Genomic DNA, 24,742 nt, shown 5'->3' on the forward strand with positions numbered 1-24,742 from the left:
TTTCAAAAATATGTTGAAGGCAAATACTACTCATGAATTTGAAAATCTGGGCCCTGCGGTGTGAACAATGTAAGACCATGTTTCAAACTGATCAATGAATTGAAATGCTTTACCTCACTAGTTGTGTGAGTCCAGCTTTTGAAAATTTTGGAGTTTATTGACACCTTGGCTTAAGTTACCAGTAACTATGCAACAATGAAAAGAAAAATTCAGGCAAAAGATGTCAGTAGTAAATATTATGTGCATGAAGGAAAATTGATTTGAAATTTATTTCTTATTCACAATTCGCATAGGGGTACAGCTTAGAAACAATATTTCAATAACTTAGTTTTCCTGTGTAAACTACTTTAGCAAAGTTCATTCTGCTTGCTTGCTCAAGTAACTGATTTGAAGCAAAGGCAGGAAAGACAACTTGAATTTAGCTGTATGCTTAATTTTACCCTAACTTTGTATTTTTCATCATCACGCCAGTGGTGCTACAGCGCATAGATGGCCCTGGCCTGCTTTAGCACGTCTCTACATTCTCATCTATCCTGGGCTTTACGTCTCCATGCCCGTACTTTAGCTGTTGTAGATCTGCCACTACGTCAAGACACCGTCCACGTGGTCTGCCATTGGGGCACCTGCCTTTTGGTTTTTGCCGGTGAGCAATCTTTGCTCCTCTGTTCTATGGCATTCTTTCGAGGTGAACTTATAAACGAAATCTGTTCCTTTTTATTTCTGTCACTATGGAGCAGTCTTCATATAGCTGGTATAGTTCTTGGTGTGAATACTCCATCCAGTTTCCTCATATATGGCACCATACATTTTTCTTGTCCAAGTAATTGAGCATATTTTCTGGGGTTTTTTTTGTCAGCTCCAGGTTTCACTTGCATATAGGACTGCAGGTCTGATTATTGTTTTCATTGATATAAGTTTGATATTAACTATGTGTTTAGAAAGCACTGTTGCTAGTTGTTGGAATGACTCATGCTTCCTAAATATTTAAAAATGTCTGATTTTCAGGCATAAAATGCAGATGTTTATAAATGTCTTGAGTTCATGAAATTCTTTAGTGATGACAAAACAAGTCTATAATAGCTGATGTTCTTTTTTTTTTTTTTTTAACTCTTTCCACTTTTTAGCTGTCAAAAAGGAATTTCATTAGGGTTCAATTTGAGAGTCAAGAATCAAGGTTTTTTAAAACGATAGCTACTTGTACTATGAAGTAAGGTAATTTAAAAGACTTGGCCCTGAGTGATGTAAACCCACTTAACCAACATGTCATTAAAATGCACATGTAGATTGAATAATATTTCAAAGATAACTTTTTGCACTTTAATGTTATACCTAAATTAAAATGTAATTTAATTGAATGACTTTCCATAAACCAAAATTTAAAAAAGGTAACCATCTCTCATAGGACTTAGTGTGACATCTGAATACCTCTTATTTGATCGATGCAATAATTCACTAAATTTAGTAGAAAGTCTTTTTTTTTTTAATGCATAAACCTTCAAAAATGGTGTCAATACACGTACCACTACTACTTCTATTACTACAGACCTAGTGCCTTTGCTGCAATGAAAGGATGGTTAAGTTATTTAATGATTTCAATATTAACTTAATTTGTTGTACTTCACTTTCAACTAATGGATATTATATATTTTTGAAGCACTTCTTAAAAAATTCATATCTATAAATAATAATTCATTTTATATTCTATTTAAAATGTACCTATTGAAAACATCAGAAAAGAAATGCAGTGAGTGTTCTTGAAATGAGATTTATTTTTAACTATTTACACATGATGGACATTGAGGGAAAAAAAAAAAAAAAACAAGACATGACAACATGTAAATGAAGAGAAATGAACATTTTTCTTGTACAAACTTACACTGAGCTGCCAATACTATACAAAACTGACAGTTCTGAACTGCTCTAAATTAAAACTTTTATTTAAACCTAACCAAAGAAACAAAATTGGTCCTTCTAATAAAACACAGCATACTCACAGTTGATGCTGAAACTAAAAGCAACTATTTCTTTTCATACTCCATTCACATAATCATTACTTTCATGCATCCACAGTAATAAAAAAAACAAATGTAACACTTTTTTCCTTTTTAATACTGCCTAAATAAACATTTTGAGTCTTAGTGGTACATTTGTCTTGGCCAGGAATAAAACAATCAAACAATATACATAAATAAAAAAAAAAAAACAGACAAGAAATACTTGAAGCTGACTTTTAACTAAAATAACCATTGTAATTTGCTTTAAAAAAAAAACAACATTGTGTGTCCATTATTTACAAGGGCTTTAAGAATGACATTACATAAAACAAAAATTAACGCTTATATGGGTGATATCCTTGAGTTGTACTTTGGGCTGCACTTGGAGCTGGAGCTCTGCCTTGAGGTTGTGCCTGCTGATATCCATTGCCATAGCCTTCTTGGTTTCCTGGTTGAGTGTATCCAGCTATAAAAAAAAAAAATATAAAAAAATGTAGAAACTAAACTGTTACTTGTGGGTACTTAGTAAGAAATGACGCAGAAATATATAACAGTAGCTTATTGTCAAGCATACCTTGGTTGCCAGCACCATAATTACTAAAGCCTTGTCCACTATAACCACCATAGCCTTGTTGGCCTGAATAAAATAAAAAATGTTACTTCAACTTTCTTAGTGTGTCTCAATTTCATACACAATGAAAGCAAGCAACCCAATCAAATGCTGTACAGTAGGGAACAATCTACACGATTCCCAGATTTAAACTTCAAGGTATTGGTATCTAATAACACAGACTACTAATGCTTAGTCCCTAATCTAAATTTAGACTTTATTTTGGCTAAAAAGGAAGGTATTTAATGGCAAAGTTCTGTTACATTAGATACATTTTTTAAGTTACTGAAACGTAAATCAATACAAATATCTTTTGTTTAAATTCACATTTACTGTACTTCAGATTTTTTCATGACTACCTTTCAATAACCTCTGCATATTAGCAAATCAAAAATAAGCTTAAAGCCTATTTGATCTTTGGACAGATTCAAAGACCTGTAGAAACACTTCTACTTGTAACAATGAAGTAACCATATTGTGATACTCAGGCTAACAAATAAAAATCAAATTGTACGTTCTAAAATGTATGTCTTCTCTAGATGTTAGAAAAACAGCAAACTTTTTTGTTGATATATCAATATGCAAGCATTAAAAAAAGCAAATTATTGAAATATAAACAGAATGTTTGTTTTTCATTGTGTACTAATACTTAAGATCCTTGATATACGCATGAACCTACTTGCCACAACACTTCTACCTTTACTTTTTGATAGCTAGATACATAGTTTTAACTTTTAATTCACTGGACAAAAGGCATTAATTCTAAAGCCACAGGCCAAAATTTGTCCACAATCTGGATTTAGCTTATACTTTGATTTTAGTTGATTCTAAATTTAATATTAAAACTTAAAAAAATAACTATTTTAATTAAAGCAACCTGAACTGCACTGTTTTAATTACATTTTCGTTATTAATTGCATAATACTTGATTAAATATTCACCCAAGGAAAAGCATGTTAGAGTTCAATTAAGTAAGCTCAGCTAAGCTAGTAGATCTATTCCTACTACTTCTCACAACAGTATACTACTATTGGAAAAAAAATCTGGCAAAGTCCGAGTTCATAAAAAAAAAAACTGAAAAGGCTGGGAAAGAAATGGGTGGGCTATGTTTTTACTCTTAAAACCTACGTACCGTTATGGATAACAAAATGCATATTTTTTTGTATTTAGTGATACTAGATATACACTCTAGATAAAGAACTCTACTAGATCTAGTGAATTCTGGAGACAGTTGTGACTACAGTGATGGAATGGAAATTTTCTTCATATTCTGTTGGTTTTCAATGTATAAACATGCACACAAAAAAATATATATGACACTTTACAAAATAGTCGATCATGTAAGTGTTACACATTATGGTGCCAAAATACACATTTTGACCATTACTGTTACATCTAAAAACTTTTGTTTAGGTAGGCAGGTATAATTGATTTAGCCTGCATGCAGGTGATAGTGTGCTAAGCTAATAAGCACTTCACCAATTGACCTTTCTTTCAAGAATAGAAGTGCTAGTATTATAGTGAATGCCAATCAACGAGACTTTCCTAAACAATTAAAAAGCCTTAAATAGAAAGAAATTTGACAAGTCCATTCTGTTCTTGAGTACACAGACAATGTAAGGTGTTTCTTGTCATTGAAAAATGCAAAGTGAAATAAATTTTGATTTTTACTTTTATTTTAACACACAATCAAAATAATGGACCTAATATAAAAATAAAAAGGCTTTTCACTAATAAATCAACAAAAAAAAAAAAAAAGCTTTACTAAAAAAAGAAAGATGTTTTTGCTTATTTCTTCTGAACTAAAACCATCACTTTAAAAAATTATAATTTCTCTACAGACTCATAAGCATTGTTGTTTTTTTGCAGCGAAAGCAAGCTAGATCCTACATATGATCATGGCCATAAAAAGTAGAAAATCTTTGATATTATGATACTACTTAATATATTACTTTTTCAAGTCATCAATAGAATTCTTTCAATCAATGATAGTTTCATAAAACTTAAATATAATAGATAACATTTTCATTTCAAATGAAAAAAAAAACGTTATAATATACATAGATAAGTGCTAGTGTTGTATATATATATATATATATATACACACATATATAAAAAAAAAGGTTGACTCATAAAAATGGCTACAGATTTTTTAAAGCAATAACAGTGTTTTTCCATCAGATACACATAAAATAAAAATGTTTTAAAGTGCCATATTTTTTAATTCATATCCAACCTTTTTTTTCTCTACTACTCCTGATGTACATTAACAAGATGTCAACCTATCTGGTTTATCTACTAATAATATTTTAAGGTTTTTAAAATGTAGCAGCCAATAGCTTATGTGCAACAAAAATTGTGACAGCATCTGAAATAACATCATGTGTTATGAATGATATTAATGAAGTTTTGTCAATTTCACACAAGTTTTATTTTTTGGCCACCATATGATGTTATTTATATATAAAGAGCAAAAATTGATTTGGATTCTCCAACAAGCAACTGATGTTGATCAAATAGTGTCACAAACAATCATTAGTTTAGTTGGTGTTCACTATGTATATGAGAATATAATGTTGCAGACAGATTTTATGATAATGGAAAAAGAATGTGTCAAGTTTCCATTGTCATACCTTGACTGCCACCAAAATTATTAAATCCTGCACCACTGTAGCCACCATAGCCTTGGCCTTGACCTGAGCAAAAAGATGCAAATGTCCTGTGATCAACTTGTTTTATTACTGCTGAATCAATTACCGCAGGTATCCCAGTCTACAAGCTACTGTACAGAATCATAACATTTATATTTAACAAAAGAAAATCCACACGTACCTTCAGCTAACTCACCATTAGGCTGCTGGCCATTCCATCCTTGTTGCCCATAGCCCTGCTGACCATAACCTTGCTGGCCATAGCCTTGTTGTCCCCAGCCCTGAATAAAAAAAATCCAATTATATCTATCACCAAACAACAAACGTATCTGTTAACGCATATGAAAAAAGAAGTTACCTGTCCATACTGTCCATAGCCTTGCTGTCCCCAGCTTTGGTCATAACCCTGATTTCCATAACCATAGCCTTGCTGGCCATAACCATATTGATTCCAATTGGATCCATCTCCCATACCGCCCCAATTCTGCTCACCATTGAAGTTAGCACCACCATGCATGGTTTTACCGCCTCTACCACCACCTCCACCACCTTGACGGGGTTCAGCTCGTTTGCACTCAACCTAAGGAAATAAACACAACATTCATTAACAAATATTTAACTATGGTTTAACATAACTAAAAAGAAAATGCCCACAAAAATTTATAATTTGATAGAACATCTGACTAAACCCTCCGCCTCCCTTTTTCTTTTTAGAAGGAAAAAAAATGAAATGAAATGTTTCTCTTAGCAATTTGCATTTGATTTCACCAAGAATCACACAAAGAAAAGTAAAACACAAAAGGTTGGTATATTGATTAAGAAGTGACATTAAAATGATGGCATAATTTAAACCACTTTAAATTAAACATTAAAATTGTTAGCTTAAATTACAATATTTTAATTGTAAAAAAAATTTAATAGCGCAATCCTACATCTATTGCTAGTGACACATAAGGCACTTTAAAAAAATACCATCTTAATGTCTAACAATGGCATGTATTCAAACAAATGCACAACAGTAATAACATCTCATAAAACTGTTTATGCTACTAATTAATTTAAAAAGTGTACAATTGTGACTAAAAGAAGCTTAATAACTAACTTTAAAAAAATTTAACAATTTTTATGAATTTAATTATGTAAGGGCTAATTAAGATTAATACTTTAAAAAAAATTAATTTAACAATTTTTGTCTATAAAAAATGCGTAATTTAATGCTAACTTAATTAAAATAAACTGTGGTCCATCAGAGGCATCGTCGTGGATCTCTAGAAAAAAATTATTGTAAAGCCATCTTCTTAACCAAACCAAGGGAATCATCACTTAGCAACGACTAAGTCATGAAATGATATACCAAAGAGACTCATTTAACCTTTTTTCCATTGTAGTCCACAAAGTGCTCTTTAACTGCTGCTTCTACTGCTTCTTCAGTGTCGAAGGTCAAAAATCCAAAGCCTACGAGTAACATAACCAGAAGAGAAATAACATTTGCAAGGTCAGCTAAACATGCTCAAACGAAAAGTGGCTGTTTTTTTTTTTTCTCAAAAAAAAATATTTTTTTTTTAAATTAAAAACTTTGTGAAAGAAAAAAAAAGAAGCATTGGGATGAGAAATCCCAAATCCATTTAGTAAATTTATTGATTAATCAGTGTCACAATAGAAGCCAGAATGTGACCAAGGGCAATAAAATTCCAACAAACCACCCCCACCCTAAAGAAGATGGAACAGTAATGGACTCAATCAATATTTTGTTATTAAAAGGATGATTTAAAAGTTGATCATTTAAAACATAAAAAGTTAGAAGATCATTAAATTTGTGAAGAATCTTACCAAGTATCTGGAACAACATACAAATATTAAAACGTAAAACATGTACAAATCAATTTGTAATCATGAATTTCTGACTACCATTAGACAACATCTGTATCAATTTAGTAAGGCTAAAATTATTAAATCCTTAAGTGTAGTGAATATCTGAACAATGCCAGCACTATTACTAAAAAAGAAGTAACAAATCAAAAGATTTAAACACTAAGATGTACAAAGGATTTTGTACTATATATAAAATCTTTTATATGAACTCGAGGTCTATAAACAAAGGAAAGTATGAACAGTCCTCACTAACAGAGTAAGTGAATGAATACCAAGATAAGATTAACACATAGAACTTAGAGCTAAGATTTTTTCTTATAAAAAGAAAGACTATTAATTAGGAAAAACTATTTAAATAATATACCAATATTAAATTGGTTTCCTAAGAACACTGAATAAAACTAAGATACAAGATAAGACTTTTCTTAAAATTGAAACTAGATGTACAAGTTTTCTATATTTTCTTTAGATACATATAAAATGCATGAGTCTAAAAGAAAGGTATAGACCACAAAAATAAAGGTCAAAGAAAGAGTAATTGATCTGTTATTGTAATTAGGTGTATAGAATAATATACACATTCAAACCGAGACACTAATTATGCTCAAGTTTTGGATAAACATTTATTAAGATCTAGAGTAAAACATTCGCCACAAGAAATGAGGCAATCAAAATTATATCTAAACAAGAAGAAATGAAAGCTAAAACTACCTTTCTTAAAATTAATTAGTGTAACTAAGCTTGTAGCCAAAATCATTAGAAAAGAATAAAACTAAAACTTCAACAAAAAGTTCTATTAAATATTTTGTTTTGTTATGAAGACCAACTGAAGTGCTTCGTCATAAATATTGAGTGTCCAGATTCAGAGAATTCCCACCAAAGAACATCACACAAAAAAAAAGTATTTTTCAAAGTTTAAAATCTCACCCCTTGGCCTGGTCTTTTCTTCATCATACATTATCACCACATCAACGACCTAGAAGAAAACATTTTTACTTTAATGATCCTAACATGCGATATACAAGAAACATGCATATATTTAGAATATAAAAACCCATCAGACAAATATATTTAATTATACGTTTTAGAAAAAATTACTAAAGGTAAATAAAAAAAAAATGTAATTCATACCTCACCAAAGCGTGAAAAATAACTTTTGAGGCCATCACTAGTAGCATCATTAGGTAACCCCCCAACAAATATTTTTGTCGTTCTTCCAGTAAAGTTACTTCCTGTGCGAGCCTGAAAAAAAAAAATAAGAAACTATTTGTACTATTCCTCTATTCAGCTTTCAAATCTGCAAAACATTGATACTATTATCGATAATGGCTCTAATGACTTTCCTATAAATTTTACAGTTGATGTATGTATATCTTTGGGAAAAGAATTACTAGCTATAAGGCAACACTGAGAAAACTCAAGTTTGGCAGTAATAAAAGTATTAAAAAAAATAATTTAAATTTGGCTAGAGGACTACATCTTTTTCTTGAACAAATTTAAGTCTTCAGGTAATTCCACATGTAGGCCATATTCATTAAAGAGTTTATTAAATTAAAACATCTTCTAGGCCTATCATTAGAATTTTATCTCTGATGAATCTGCTTATGCTTGCTTAATCAAGATTTTTTTTTCATGAGAAGGGGAAATTGGGGTGGGGTAAAAAATATTTTTTAAAAGAAGTTTCATTTTTGTTAAAACCTATCATTAATTAGTCAGCAATCATTGGCTTCATCTAAGAGGAATTGTCTTTCAAAAAAAAATAAAAAAAATTTGTTGTTGCTTCTATTATATTTAATATAATAAAACCAACCTTGTTAGCACTAGGCCCTCCTGCTCCCCGTGCACTGCAAGCCTTAGCATCTACCTGTAAAAACAAAAAAAATGTGTTCAGTTCTAAAAGTCCACAATAAAAACTATATGGCTATATAAACTGGTCAACTGAATTCAGTAACTTTATAGCAGCCACACTAAGTATAGACCAGTCACATTGTCAACTTTACAAAAAATGTGACGATTAACTCAACGAGACTTCTGTTATTATTTTGGGTACTTCCCTATTTTTCAGTATGTGCTATGGCACGATTAGGAATTAATTATTTGTTTCGGAAATAGGGGAAGTTTTGACTTAGTGACAATGCTGTGACTAGTAAAAACAAGGATTAGTTTTGGAGACAGAACGAAAAAGAAGTCGATGTAAACAGTGGATCCACTACAAACGTAGGTCTACTCCAAACTTTCGTAGGCCTACCTTCATACTTGATCTATTCTATACTAAGACTAAGAATCTAGTCTAGATCTAGACTAGATGGTAGTAGATGTTATCGATCTAGATCTAGTCAATCTAAATTCTAAATAATACTACAAATAGATTGTAGGGTAATGTAGAGAATCATAACGTAATGACTAGCTAGACTCGAGCTAGATCTATTCCTGTATAACAAGTTATCTAGATTCTAGATCTAGACTAGATATCTACAATGTCACTCAATGTGTTTTGAATCGATAGCTCTTCGATTTTTTTTCTATACAAATGAAAACGAGAATCAGGAATGCACCAACATAATTAATTTCTACTCATGAACTTACACACAAAAAAAGTCACGCTGGTGAATCAGCTAACTGACGGTACCAACCTGGTACCAGCCCGCCAACCCCTCACTCTCGCGTACTTCGTTTCTAGACATCTAATTGCTATTAAGTACCAATCAACGTATAGATCTGGGCACATTGTGTTCACCCCACCTTTTCTGTTTCGCCCCTCTCCCCACAGGTGGGCTTAGCGTGACCTCCGTGACCGCTTGTAAGCTAGTCTAGAGAGGAGGAAAAAAAAGCATACGAAATGCGTAACGCGACGGGTTAAATGCGTATTTGCGTACTGGCTGTCATTTTTGGGAGATTTTGCGTAACGAATACGCATTTTGCGTAACGGTAGGCAGGTCTGCATCACCCAAGACCCATACGGGTATCAATAATGCATCACCCAAGACCTATACGGGTATCAATAATGCATCACCCTAATGATATTCTAAAAAGTAGACATGATTGTAGAGGTGTACTTACATTTCTACCATCAAGAGTGTGTTTGGGTGTTGCCAAAATAACATCAACTGCTGAAGGATCTTTAAATGTGACAAATCCAAATCCTCTAGATTTACCAGTTTGAGGATTATTCATAACAACACAATCTGTGACTTCACCATATTGAGAGAAATATGACTGTAATGCATCTAAAAGAAGAAAAAAATGTACTCAAATTTAGTGTAACATAAAAGGTTTAGAAAAATGATTTGCTCTACTTTACTTTCAAACTTGTTTTAGGTCACAAAATTAGTATGGCAATGTGTAAGAAATGTTATAAAATTTTGGAATTTCTACATTTTACATATGAAAAAGTTGCAGCCCTAATAAAGATTGTGGCTGGCAAATGCTTTCTATTTCCTACTTCAGCCAGTTGATAAATGTGTAAGTTTTGATTCACATTTTGTTGGTTGGAGCTCAGTCTGCTGTATACATTGTGCTACAAGTCTAAATATTTTAAATTATACAAATCTAGTCATTTGCACATGCAAAAAGGTAGTAATTGATAAACATTGTGTTTTACCTACAAGAGACATGTAGTCTTGAAAAAAAAAATGATTATAGACCTACCTTTATCTGTATCCCAGCTAAGACCACCAACAAAAATTTTTCTGAAATTTAAAAATGCACAAAGTGATTCCAAACAACCAATGAGATAATGACATTAAATTCATAAGAAATATCTAAGCACATATATATATATATATTGTATAGTGTGTACTTATCAAATAACATTTAGTCATAACTATCCAACAGTGCACCTTAATATTTTTGTTAATCTCTAAAGTGATACTGCACATACGTGGCCTAAATTGTGCTGATGTGCCAAAACTCAAACTCATACTGCACATACTCATTTTTTTTTGTCTACATATCCAACACATTTGCTTTAATTTTTCTTTTGATCATAACCTCAAAGTTGATGAACATCTACAAAATCAAGGCAGTTCAATACAAATTTCAAAATGATAATAAAACTAAACGAACATTGTTAAAAAAAAAAAAAAAAGCACTTAATGCAATAGCGACATTAACTAAGTTAAGAAGAAGTAAAATCTATTTGGTGTAGTAGGAAAATACTTAAATTTTTCAATTTCTTTTCAACAATGTAGACACAGGTTTTAGAGTCATTGTCTTTTATTGAACTGCCTTACTATACTAGTCTTGGTACTATGTAAATTGATTTTAATTATGTGATAAAATATATATGGACAGGACTAGTTCAGACATAGCTATCAAAATAAAGGCTTATTTTAACAAATACTGTAAGGTGTTGTTAATATCAGAAAATAGGTGGTGTTAAAAATTGTCACTATAGACCTAGATTTAGATTCTAGATACAATAATCCTGGGGAAGCTGAAACAAAAAAGTTGTAACCTAGCAGAAGACATTAAATATCTATTTAGATCTAACTTCAATCATAGAATACTCATAATAGTTCTAGAATTACGAGATATATTGTTCTAGTCAATTTAGACATAAAAACAATCACATTTAGTCTAGCTAGATTCTGCTAGATCCAATTATTCTAATGACTTATCTAGATCTTCTTTATTTGAATGTTTACTACCCAACTTCCTCATAAATATTGCAAATGCACCACTTTGCCACACTTCCAACATGTACCTTTTCATTGAAAGAAAGTAATTTTATCTGGGGTCAAAATAAACTACTGTAAAACTGACCTTTTTTCTTCCCGAGGGGAAGAAGGAGGTAGGGTCTGGAGTTAAGATGATTTTTAAGTCCCTAGATGCATTAGCCACTTAAAACCCAGATATAATGCTTCCAAATAGAAACAGATACATTTCACAACACAGACTCTCCTTTCCCACTTAAAAATCATCAAAGGGAAATAACTTGACACAGTAAAGAAGGGGAAATAATATTTTTTTTTAAAAACAATTATATAAAAAATTTTGTTGTTTGTCAAAATAATATAGTACAAAATGTATATTTAAGTTACGTATGTGTTCTTGTGTGGGTTTGTTTCACTAAAAAAAAAATTCATAACATATTCATAAAGAAAAGCTAAGTAATATGATGTATGCAAAAAGTAAAACCATTTTACAAAGAAAGAAATAGAGTGATAGTAAATTTAATCTCATATTCCCATTAAAAAAAAAATTTCAGTTGAGTTTTTATGTATATATATATATATATATATATATATATATATATATATATATATATATATATATATATATATACATATATACATATATACATACATATATATATATATATACATACATATATATATATATATATATATATACATATATACATATATACATACATATATATATATATATACATACATATATATATATATATACATATATATATATATATATACATATATATATATATATATATACATATATATATATATATATATATATACATATATATATATATATATATATATATATATATATATATATATATATATACACATACATACATATATATATATACATACATATATATATATATATATATATATATATATACATACATATATATATATATTATATATATACATACATATATATATACATATATATATATATACATACACATATATATATATATATATATATATATATATATATATATATATATATATATATATATATATATACATACATATATATATTGTTACGAATCTCACTATCCAGGCTCTCTGCAAACTGCACCATACACCACCAACTTAAAGAACTTGACAACTCAGGGCTCCAAATTAACGTAACACTTTAATAGTTGAATAAATAACAGCCAATACTGTACAATTGGCAGCACTTAACACGGGACCGTACAAATACCTCTTCGATAACACCGTTCCGCCGTATCAACTCTTGCACTGGCCTCTCCGTCTCGTTCCGGGCTTTCACTGGGTTCAACAGTTCAGGACTGACTTCACACACTAGGCTCGTTGTGTCGGACTCGATCACAGACCAAGATCAAGACGCCGTTCGTCTCAACTGTACTTGATAGTACTCCGAACTGAACCGTCGTAATGCTCCGTACAGAACCACACCGCTGAACTGTGCTGTAGTCGACCGGAATGTAGTGAACCGGGCTCTGAACCCCTGCCGTGAACCTTGCTGTATTGAGCCCCTTTTCTCGACTGTCTTGACTGCGACACCTCCGCTCTTTATATAGGGTCCCTACTGGCCTTCTCCAACCGGACAGAACGCCGCTCGACGTTTCTAGGTGGTCAGATGACTACAACTCTCGTGACGCTCCTGAGCTCTGTTCACGACGTCGATCCTTCCCGGACCGCCGTCGATCCTTCCCGAACCGCCGTGTTGACACTCGTCTCGGCTGACCGTGGTAAATCGTCACGGTTGACCGCTCGTCTAGCGCTGGCCTGGGGCGATTTGCGTCGGCTGACTACACACACACCACTACCCCCAACTGTGCCACCACCAGGTTTATAACAATATATATATATATAACATGCACACACACACACACTATATACATATATATATCATTTATGCATATATAATAAAGCTTGTCTTCGAGTCTGAAGATTATTGAAGAATGCAGTATTTCCCGTGGCTATGCAGCCTCAGCTGTGACCTACATATTTTGCCACACCCAGAGTTAGCATAACCGTTGTCTGCCGGTGGTCGTTAAGATTTTTAAGACTTTTTTTGTACTTGTCCTCGGCAGCAGATTCTCTTTTGGTCTCAAATGTATTTAAGATAAAAACTGCTAATTTCTGCCTTTTCTGAAAAGGGTTTCACTCCCTTTCTAACATATAAGACTTAATTAATTAAGTAGTAGTTATTTACTAACTAATTGGTTAATTTTTGGATTGAACTAATTACAACTAATTCTTTGCTGATTTACTATCAAAAATTTGATTTCAACAAAATAAAATAAACTTTTATTACAAAAATTAAAGGTAATAATGTCATGTTAAGTAAAGTAAGAAAAAAAGAAATTATGTAAAGAAATTGTATAAAACAATAGCATTCTCTTATTAAGCACATCCTTAGCTTTCATTCGATATATTATTTTTAACTGTATGATAAAAATTATCGAAATGGTACGCATTTAAAATAAATTAAAATTTTCAGAAAATTCAACCTCATGTTGTCCATTGACTTCAATGTTAAGCGAAAACGCGTCAAAAAAAAAATTATTTTTTTTCATGGATAGTCCTATAACAATAATTTATATATCATTGGAAAGCTCAGATAGAGTGCTTTTAATAGTTTGGTATCAACAATTTTTTTTTTATAAAAAAAAAAAAAATTGTCACATACCTACTAAGAGTCTAGATGGAAATCTGCTCTGGGTCTGGCTGTCTGTAGCTAGGCGAAAAAACCCGGAAGTGTGAAAGTAAAAAATGACCGATAAACTTGAGATTGCCTTTTCGACTTTTTTTCACATCGGCCACACTTGCAAATTTATAGCACTTCTGAATGAAATGCGAGAAGTTTTAAACTTGTGTTATCGTTTACTTTAGACAATGGCCTATATAAAGCTGAATTACTTTTGTTTTTAAAAGTTTGTCGTCAATTTTACATTTATTATAAAAAAATACTCATTTTTTGTTTTTAGCAATACTCGGTCCAGGAAAATGATCAATGATTCATTTTTTTTTCACGGTAGATATCATGCCTGGCTATAATTCTACCAAGTTTTATCGCGATATCTCCGTCGCATCGTTCAAAAACTTGAAAATACGGTTACCATTGTGGGCTATGGGACTTACAGTTTTTGTGAATTTTCATAAGAAAATTTCGTCATCAACTTATAATCACTTGAGGTCATGTAAGGCCTAATATTCTGGATATATTCAAATAGTTTTTGTGTATTAATCATCGTCGCATTAATCTTAAAGCGCATTTGAAATAAAATTGTTTTATAAATATTTTGATTACAATTTTTAAACGGTTGTCAAGCGAGATAACTCTAAATATTTACTTTCCGCCATATTTGCTTTTTCAACTTCATTTCAAGCCACAAGTCTTACGTTAGCTTTTGATAATTTTTCAGTTTTTAAACTGTTTAATTGTCTTAATACTAATACAGAATAGGTAAATATGAAAATACTGAGCTATAGACTAGACTAAAACTTGATTTGGTTATGTCTATGAAGTGACAAGTGTAAAAAAATTTTAAAAAATAGCTGCCCGGCTGACTGTCACTCTGACTCTCACTCAGCTGACTCAGCAGCAGTCAGTGAGTCAGACTCAGTCACTCAGTGATGACTCAGCAGTCAGTCACTGAGTCAGCCAGTGAGATCGTAATCATTTAATAATTATAATAATTTCATTTACAAGATTTAAATTATCATTACTAATATTTAAATAAATAAATAATGATTATTTATTTATTAGTAATGATTTTGAATTTTAATTTTGGCTACTTCATTCAAGTTTTTTTTAAATTTTATTAATAATTTATTAATTAACTTTAAAGTTATTAAATTAAATTATTAATTAAAGCTTCATTTACTAACTAGTAACATTACTAATATTATATTTATAGTATAGATTAGATTAATATTTACATTGTTATCATTGTTAGATTCACCTTTTATTTTTAATTAGTCATTCATCTTTCCTGAAGTTATCATTAACATCTGGCTTGCTTTTTGCTATGTAAATACTAAATGTAAAAACTGTTACCACCTGCATTCTCCCCAACTTACTAACTGTATTCTTTACATTACACTAAATAAAAATAATTTGCACATAAATGTAAGCATTAGTAATGATGCAATACATCTATTATTTTATATAAATGGTTGGCATAATTATATTAGAATCCTAAGAGTAGGAATATTTCAGATTAGAAAGAAGTAAAATTTAAAAATGCCTTACAGTTACAGTTTTCTAATTGCTAAGTATAGGGCAAAATTTCTATTACACAAAATATTAATATGCAGTTTTATTTTCAGAAATCATGTCTAAAAAAAGGACTGCAGCAGTTTGGTCACTTAAAGACTCAGAACTGTTTCAGTTTCTATCTGAAAACTATGGTGATTTACCAGAACCTGGATCTGGCACTACTAATAAGATGTGCTTAAATGGCCATGCACTTCATGTTTTTATAGCCAATGACTCATCTTATCCAAATTCTACAGAAATTATAAGTTCTTCCTTTGGAATTCCTTCCTCTGAAACCTTAGTAAATTTAAAAAGATTAATTCACAGTACACTTATAAAATATAAAAAAAATTTAAACAGAAATCTAGGACAAATAAAAATAATATGCTCTCAAATTTTTTATCAACTCCCTTCTCATACTGTCCCTAATCCTAATTCCAATATTGAAATACCAGCTGTGCAAAACATACATACACCAGTCACTGAATCTATTCCCCCTGCTTTAAACACAAAAGGGGAACTTACACCCAGAAAAAAAGCCTTAAAAAGGCGTTTATCTTTTCTCGCCGAGTCTAGGAGTGAGGAAAGAAAAAGACACATAAAAAAAATGAAGGAACTTAAGCTAAAAATTAATTATCAGCCTAATTTAATTAAAAACTTTAAACAGTCAGTGGAGAGAAAAAAACAAACCATTAGAAATCTTAAAGAGGAATTAAAAAAACTTAAAACTGAATCTGGCAAAGAAGAAATAGCTAAATTGAAAAATAAATTAAAAGCCACAAAAAATAAATATGATCAATCAATAATTAAAATGAAATCAAATCATAATAAAGAATTGCTTGAGAGGGACACAATCATTAAGGCCCTTCAGTGTGACAAACTGGTCCTTGAAGATAAAGTTTCCCAATTAGAAAATACTGATGCTACTTCCCTTAAAAAAGACAAAAAAACTTATAATGTAATAGCCAGATTAATTATTTATGATTGTATTTGCAACAATGTCCCCACCAAAAGAATCCCCTCTGTAATTGATAGTTTGTCACACAGAATGGGGATCCTTATTGATTCTGTCCCTGACAAAAGTTCTATTGAAAATTGTGTAAGGGAACTTGGTGTTATATCAGACCTGCAAGCCGCTGAAGTTGTCATGGCTACACCAGGCCTAACTCTTGGGTTCGATGCCACAACCCAAGAGGGTGTACATGTCAATGCAGTGCATCTCACCACCAAGTCTAATACTTTAGTAATTGCTTTAGATGACCTGAGTGGTGGGACGGCTGAGGATTATGGGAATCACATCTGTCAAGCAATTCAAAACTTGGCAGAAGTGTACTCCAATTTTCACAAGACAGATTTACATGAGTGCCGGGATAAAATTATCCAAAATATTTCCAACACAATGTCTGACCGGGCTCGTGTAAATCATGCCACTGTGATGCGATTGTCTGAGTTGTGGGACAAATCCTTGACTGAGCTTAATTGCCACGTGCACCCGCTTGATAGCATTGCTAAAGGCTGCACGGAGGCACTTAAGACCCTGCAGACAGAACAAGGTAAGCTTTTTGGTCGTGACTGCTTGGCAGGTAACATTGTTTTGCAGCTGACCAAAATGCGTTACAAAATGGGTACAGGCAATCCCAAAGGTTTTGTATCATTTTTAGTTAAAGAAAAATTAAAGAAGGGCCTTATTCCACGGTATAGGGGTAATCGTTTCCACGTATTATTCCATACTTGTGGAATATTGGTCCTTCATTCTCAACAATTTTTAGATTTCTTGGGATCTGCCTCTGCCCTTCCTTGTGGAGGTCTGACAGCAGCATTGCTGTATGACCTCCAACTTCAAACTGCAAAAAAACAATTATATGTCATGGGCCTAATAGGAAAACTGTTGACTGGCCCTTGGATGAGAAAATTTTACGCATCCCAAGATGATGTGAGAAATATTTCTTATTATGAGGGCGTCACAGTCATTAAAGGAGTTCTAGCCCGAGTAAATGAATGTCTGAAAAATCCTTTCAGCATTTTTACAAGGAGCTTAGACTTCTTTGATGAAGACCTTGATGCCAATGACCTTGTACTGCAAGTTCTTTTGCTCTGCCCTCAAGATATGCAAGTTGAGCGTATGTTGAAAGATTGCCTGTCTTCTATTGCGTCTGTTATCCAGAGGCAGTATGAAAGTTTTCTAAGTATGGATGAATCTGAGCTGATGAAGCTTGAAGCAGAATCTGCTAGGTCACATAATATGGACTCAGAAGAGGTGGTTGGCATGTTCAGTGCAGAAAAAAAACGTGCACCCAGTGCAACAGTCTGCTACATCTCTTCTAAAGTCCGTTCCAAAAAGAACAAAACTGTGGCCTATCTAGATTCCCTGACGGAATCAGCTCGGAAAGAAAGGGTCGAATGGGCCATGGGAGCTGCACGCATTAGAAGGCGGGCTAATAAAGTGAGGTCGTCTAGTGTGAATGAAGAGATTGTTAAGAGGGCAGAGCAAAAGGCCAGAGAAAGTGAGAAGAGAGAATGGAAACAGATTGAGAACTTGATTAAAAAGGAAGACTTTGACCGAATAAGGACAGAAATGAAGGATGTGACTAAAGAGACCTTGACTGATGTTGTGGACATTTTATCAGGGAATATTTTTGGGAGGTTGATTTGCCATTACTGGTTTGACGAAGGTGCGCATGTACCCTATTATGGTAGAATAATGAGAGTGAAGAAAGAATGGAAAGGAAAGAAAGTTGTATATAATAAAGATGTATATGAGGTGTCCTACTGGTCGATTGATGAGGATGAAAGTGACGGTGTTGATTATGACATGAATAAATACGAATTAGCTTGTGACGTACTATTTAAAGACCTGACTTTAATGTAAATTAGACTGGACATTAGACACTATTGACATCATGGTTTTTTTTCTATCCATTGGCAATAATTGTGCAGTTTGATTTCTGTCTTGCAAATGGGTGTTCTTTTGAATTGGGTCACAAACAAATACAAACAATTAATAAATATACAATCATTCGTAACCTCAAATCTACCTTACAACAAATTAATTACTAACTAAAAAATTAATACTTAATAATAAAAAATGTGTTTAATAAGTCACAAATTAAACTATCCAATTCTAAAGAACATTCTTCAAGGATTTAATTTTAGAATTACTTTTATTATATTGATCTTCTTTTACCTTTTTTAAATCTTTCATTAATTTTTTTATAAGTGAAAATTAGATTTTACTAAATTGTTCTCTTTCATATATGAATTTAAAATTAATTCCAATGGTAAATTTAGATATTTATTTTTAAAGTACATGTTATATTTATTTAAATCAATAATTTCCATAACTCGCTTTCGCAAAACGAATTAGAGTACATTGTGATTCTCTAGTTCTCAGTGCTGCTCTGATATAACACTTTTCTTTGCCAGTTTCAGTTTAATTTTTTTTTTTAATTCCAAATTTTTTTTCATGTAACATATTGAACTGTACATAGTCATTTACTTTTCTAATTTTTTAAATACTAAGCTTTGCTTCCCTAACTACTTTTCTTCCTATTTCATGCTGAAATCATTATGCTTTGTGGCATATTTCAACTTATTCTACTTTCCATTTTATATACATATAATTAAATTAGTTCTTACTTTGACATGTTTACTACTTCATATTATTTTATGCACACCAACTGTATTCAGAATTCTTTTGCATAAATTTCTTTTGGTTTACGTCTCTTGTTCTACACTTACAAATCTGTATTGTTTTCTTCAAGCAGGTTTAACATTAAACAATAAAAAAATATTTATAAAAAAATAAATATTTAAAAATTTAAAGAAATTTTTTTATTTACTATTTATTGCTTAAAAATTAATTTTTGTGACCACTGACTGCTATTTTTTTATACCATAATAATATATTTTATCAGTCCTCTCTTCAAGACTCGTGCAGTAAAGAAATGGTTTTGTTTTCTTGGGTGTAATGTTTCTTCTTCATTTATTTTTCTTAGTATTACAATTACACATTTATTTTTTTTTTTAACATTACTAATTGCTTTCATAACCTCACATATATCTAACATTTAAAAGTAATTTAAACTAGTAACACTATTTTCTTCACATCATAACCCTTTCATTTCACTTCATCCACTGCCACAATTTTCAATTAACTCCATTGTGCTTTGCTTTGCTTCACCCATATTACTCTTGTGCTTCATCGCATTGTACTAACACTAGAGCTTCATTGGCTATAAATCATGCTATGGTTAACACCTGAACTTACTAAGAATCACCTTATCTTGACATACTGAATCAACTGTATCATCTTCAACTACTGCCTACAACTCATGTCATGAACTTATCGTTTACTGGCTACAACTCATGCTATGGTTAACACCTGAACTTACTAAGAATCACCTGTATTAATGTATGTCACCATCAACAGTATTATATAAATGTTGTACTAACACTCTAGATCTTCATTGCTTTTGACTACTACCTACATCACGTGTCATGGCTAATACCTTATCTTGACATACTGAATCAACTGTATCATCTTCAACTACTGCCTACAACTCATGTCATGTACTTATCGTTTACTGGCTACAACTCATGCTATGGTTAACACCTGAACTTACTAAGAATCACCTGTATTAATGTATGTCACCATCAACAGTATTATATGAATGTTGTACTAACACTCTAGATCTTCATTGCTTTTGACTACTACCTACATCACGTGTCATGGCTAATACCTTATCTTGACATACTAAATCAACTGTATCATCTTCAACTACTGCCTACAACTCATGTCATGTACTTATCGTTTACTGGCTACAACTCATGCTATGGTTAACACCTGAACTTACTAAGAATCACCTGTATTAATGTATGTCACCATCAACAGTATTATATGAATGTTGTACTAACACTCTAGATCTTCATTGCATTCGACTACTACCTTCATCACGTGTCATGGCTAATACTTCATCTTGACATACTGAATCAACTGTATCATCTTCAACTACTGCCTACAACTCATGTCATGGCTAATACCTCATATTACCATACTGAATCGCCTGTATCTTCTATGTCATATTCAGTATCATACATCAGAAACTTTATTATATCCAGATGAAGCAATTGATTGTAAGTTGTCATCAGTGACTTTGTTACCCATCATTGATGAGTTTAACTTTTTTTTTATGTTAATTAATATACAAATGAATATATAGATAGGTAATGTACAACTTTAGCTTTCTTCTGATACATGGTTTTGTGTTTGTTTATTAAAAATAACGAAATTATAAGCATTATCGTTAAAAAAAATGTTTAGTGACCTCATTATTCTAATTTTTTTTATCTTAATTACTTTAGCATTATATAAATTAATAACATGCTTGTGTAGGGCACAGCAAAAGCTTTCATTTGATGTATAATAATAAATGGTGAGGTCAAAATTAACGAAACTGTGTGTTTTTTTGTTGAATTTTACAAAATGTCGTCTCACTTTTTCCATTGGGGTCAATGTTAAGCAAAAACGCGTCAAAAAAAATCACAACTTTCTAACCGTTAAACATACAGTCATAATTTTTACATCAATGGACAGTTCTAATAAAGTATTTTAATGATTTACTAAGCAAATTTTTTTTTTTCAAAAAAACATTTTTTTGTTCACCTCCCTACTGTCTGGTGTCTCAATTTTAATTTGTAAATTAAATTAATGTTTTATTTTAACTTATTTATCTAGACTAGTCAACGAAATTGACTCATCTATACTAATCTATAGTACATCATGATGATGATCAGAGGGCGGTAGGGCCATACCATAGGGATGATCCGCATACTAAGAATACTAACAAAGATACTTAACTTAATTCTTCAACTTTTCTTACTTCAATCCAATGACTTCAACTCTCAAGTAACAAGTTAGATCTCAAAATTTACATTACCAGAACCAGGGCAGGCACTGCTTTAAAACGATACAATTTAACTTAATTAACTATGAATGCATTGTTACATACCCTTTTTCCATAGACATGATTAATTTACTTTTTGTCAAAGATAAATTTATTACTTAGACTCTACAAAAAAAACTAAGAACAACAAAGGGTGTAGATCTACGGTGTTCCTAAACACGCTTTTCAAAATGGCGTAAGAAATGCCAGGTGCTTAAGTCAGGATCATGGTAATTTTACTTAAAACGTAACTATAAGGGAAAATTAATTAGCATGTAAAAATTAGCTATTGCATTTTATTTGACTTATTATATACTTTAAAACATAATTCATTCATTTCATTAAAAGCTTATATGTTTCATTTGCAATCTTTAGTAATTATATTTTTTGCCAATCTACATTGTATTAAATATTTTTGTAGCTTATGTGGCATATACGATAAACAATGAAGTAGTTAAATCTAGGCTAGAAGCGCCCTCTTTGTGTGATAAATTTGCCGTTGTGAAAATACAAAAATCCCCACCCCACCCCTTTTTTCCCCCAACAGTACTATTATGCCCGAACATCATTACCCTTAAATCATATTTATCTAGATGAGGATAGAAGACTCAAAAGTAAAGTAGCAATACAAAAACGAAATCTAATAAAATACTCAGAAAAACAAAGGCACATTCCTCGTTCCATATGCTAGGACAAATTTGTACAAATGCTCCTTCTTCCCAAACTTAACATCAACTTTAAAAATTTGACCTGTGTTTTCAGCTTGAATCTGTGTGCCAGAAGCCTGGAACTGCTTTTAACAGACTTATTTGAATAGCGTCTAGCCCTAATCGCACTGTGAGTTAATGGTGAAGTTTGTTTTTTCCCCATGTATATAATCTTAATAAAAACATTAATAGTATAACCGAATCGAAAAAAAAAAGGGAGGGGGTGAGAGAGTTTGGTTACGAAAATATTGACGTGTCGCACAGCACAAGAAAATAAGGAACGACAATTAGGTCTATAGGAATGGTCCTGAAAGTCCAAATTAAAATCTTGACACAGCTGTTAATTATTCAACTTTCGTAAAGCTTAAATAAGCATTTTATTTTATTTTTCAAATAACAGAAATCTAATATACGATTTAGGTATAATCGTCAATTATGCAAGCATAAGTATCATCGTATTCTTTTACTAATAGTTAAAGATGTTCAATTTCTTGTTCAACCATAGTCAAAACAAATAAGATTTCGGGAGGAAAACTGTAAAAACATTCAAACAGAGCGATAACTAAATTTATCGTGGAGTATAGGCAGAAAGCCCACACACACACACATACAATAATATAGTATGAGCCCATATTTCCTGTGATTTAACTGCCTGTGATGAAACAAGCAAAAATCTGAGCTACCCCATCAAAAAATGTCTACTTTGTTTTTGACATTTGCTATAGTTATCTTGCTTTAGCAGTGAAATCTTGAAGCTATCTAAATTCAGAATGAAGTAAGATAAAGAAAAAAAATATAATGGAATAGACGCAGAGAGACCAAAAAGAGGCAAAGAAAGCAAGAAAAAAAAAACAGGGTTACAAAGATAGTTGGTGTGTCAGGTTTCAATATTTTCTGAAGAATGTCGGTATTAAATTCTATCAGAAGTGGTCCGCCCAGGCAGCTAAAAAGGCAGGTTTCAATATTGTTGTAACTCTAGGTTAGGCACTCAACGAATAGGCATGCAACTCAACACAGTTTAACAGGAAATAATAGTTGTGTTTATTCACTAGGGTAAACACATAACATGATTCATCCTTCAGCTTCCTCAGAGTCTCACTACTAAGTATACCAGTCCTTTGCTACTTAACCCGAATGTGAACCAACGACAGCCTTCCCCGCTTCGCTCCAGGTCCCTACTACAACCTTCAGGCAGCATCAAAAGCTGGCTTCTTCTTAGTTTCCCAAACATTCAGACTCTTCACAATCCCTGATGCACTGTTATTCTCTCCGTTCTAGTCTCTTCCTGTTTACGTTTACTAGTGCGCTAGTGCGCACCTCAAGCACTGGTGCAAGGCAGGGTTACAACACTACCCCCACCTTAGTCTTTTCGTCCCGAAAAGAAAATGTTCACGGTTGATCAGAGCAGGTGGAGGTCGGTCAGTGGGAGTCACAGATTGCATGGAGCGTGCTCCCCACAAAGCGATCCACACTGCTCTCTGCAGGTGCCGTTTTCTCCTTCTCCAGTTGACCAAGTTTCTTTCGACACGATGTCGCAAACGTGGCCTCTCCATCCTAACGGTTGGCGCTGGCGTCAGCCATCTGACACATCGAGTGGTAGTGACAGCTCTTGTTGTTGTTAATGGAGTTGATTCAGAGCTGCGCTTCATCGGGCCCTTTCTAAGGATGACTTGTGAAAGAGCTGTAGACCCACATGAAGCCACGCTGTTTAACAAACTGTCAACCTCAGCCGTCTCAGGGAGAATTGTCTGTAAGGCACCTTTACAACGTTTCAGGTGCAAAAGTCCGTCAGCTGCAGGGTTCCTCTGACCACCTTCAGAGCCTCTTCCGTTGGTGAAAACAGAAGTATCGAAGTTAGGTTAGGCACTCAACGAATAGGCATGCAACTCAACACAGATTAACAGGAAATAATAGTTGTGTTTATTCACTAGGGTAAACACATAACATGATGATTCATCCTTCAGCTTCCTCAGAGTCTCACTACTAAGTATACCAGTCCTTTGCTACTTAACCCGAATGTGGACCAACGACAGCC

At 32.2% G+C, this 24,742-nt stretch overlaps 1 protein-coding gene across 5 annotated transcripts; it reads right to left on the bottom strand.

The window, feature by feature from the left end:
- Window positions 1–1,745: 1,745 nt before the first annotated feature.
- On the bottom strand, window positions 1,746–22,223 carry LOC106061603 (heterogeneous nuclear ribonucleoprotein 27C-like). 5 transcript variants are annotated; one of them, XM_056018583.1, is made up of 12 exons: window positions 22,067–22,223; window positions 10,776–10,816; window positions 10,188–10,354; window positions 8,938–8,991; window positions 8,259–8,369; window positions 8,055–8,103; window positions 6,628–6,710; window positions 5,614–5,835; window positions 5,452–5,536; window positions 5,238–5,300; window positions 2,569–2,631; window positions 1,746–2,460 (listed from the first exon to the last, which is right to left on the bottom strand). In XM_056018583.1, exons 1-12 carry the CDS (start codon window positions 22,081–22,083, stop codon window positions 2,330–2,332), a joined length of 1,086 nt encoding a protein of 361 aa, XP_055874558.1. In that variant the 5' UTR covers window positions 22,084–22,223; the 3' UTR covers window positions 1,746–2,329. The 5 variants fall into 5 exon arrangements, with proteins under 5 accessions (XP_055874558.1, XP_055874557.1, XP_055874567.1 ...); XM_056018582.1 differs by having other exon boundaries at window positions 5,437–5,536; XM_056018592.1 differs by lacking the exon at window positions 5,238–5,300.
- Window positions 22,224–24,742: the final 2,519 nt, after the last annotated feature.

The sequence above is a fragment of the Biomphalaria glabrata genome, chromosome 1, assembly GCF_947242115.1.
Source record: "Biomphalaria glabrata chromosome 1, xgBioGlab47.1, whole genome shotgun sequence".
Classification (NCBI taxonomy): Eukaryota; Metazoa; Mollusca; class Gastropoda; family Planorbidae; genus Biomphalaria; species Biomphalaria glabrata.

Excerpts from the sequence above, each read along its gene's own strand:
- LOC106061603 (XM_056018582.1), bottom strand. Across the intron at positions 5,537-5,613 it reads GCTATGGACAGTATGGACAG|GGCTGGGGACAACAAGGCTA; the intron begins GTAACTTCTTTT and ends TTTTTTATTCAG. Across the intron at positions 2,632-5,237 it reads TAATTTTGGTGGCAGTCAAG|GCCAACAAGGCTATGGTGGT; the intron begins GTATGACAATGG and ends TATTTTATTCAG.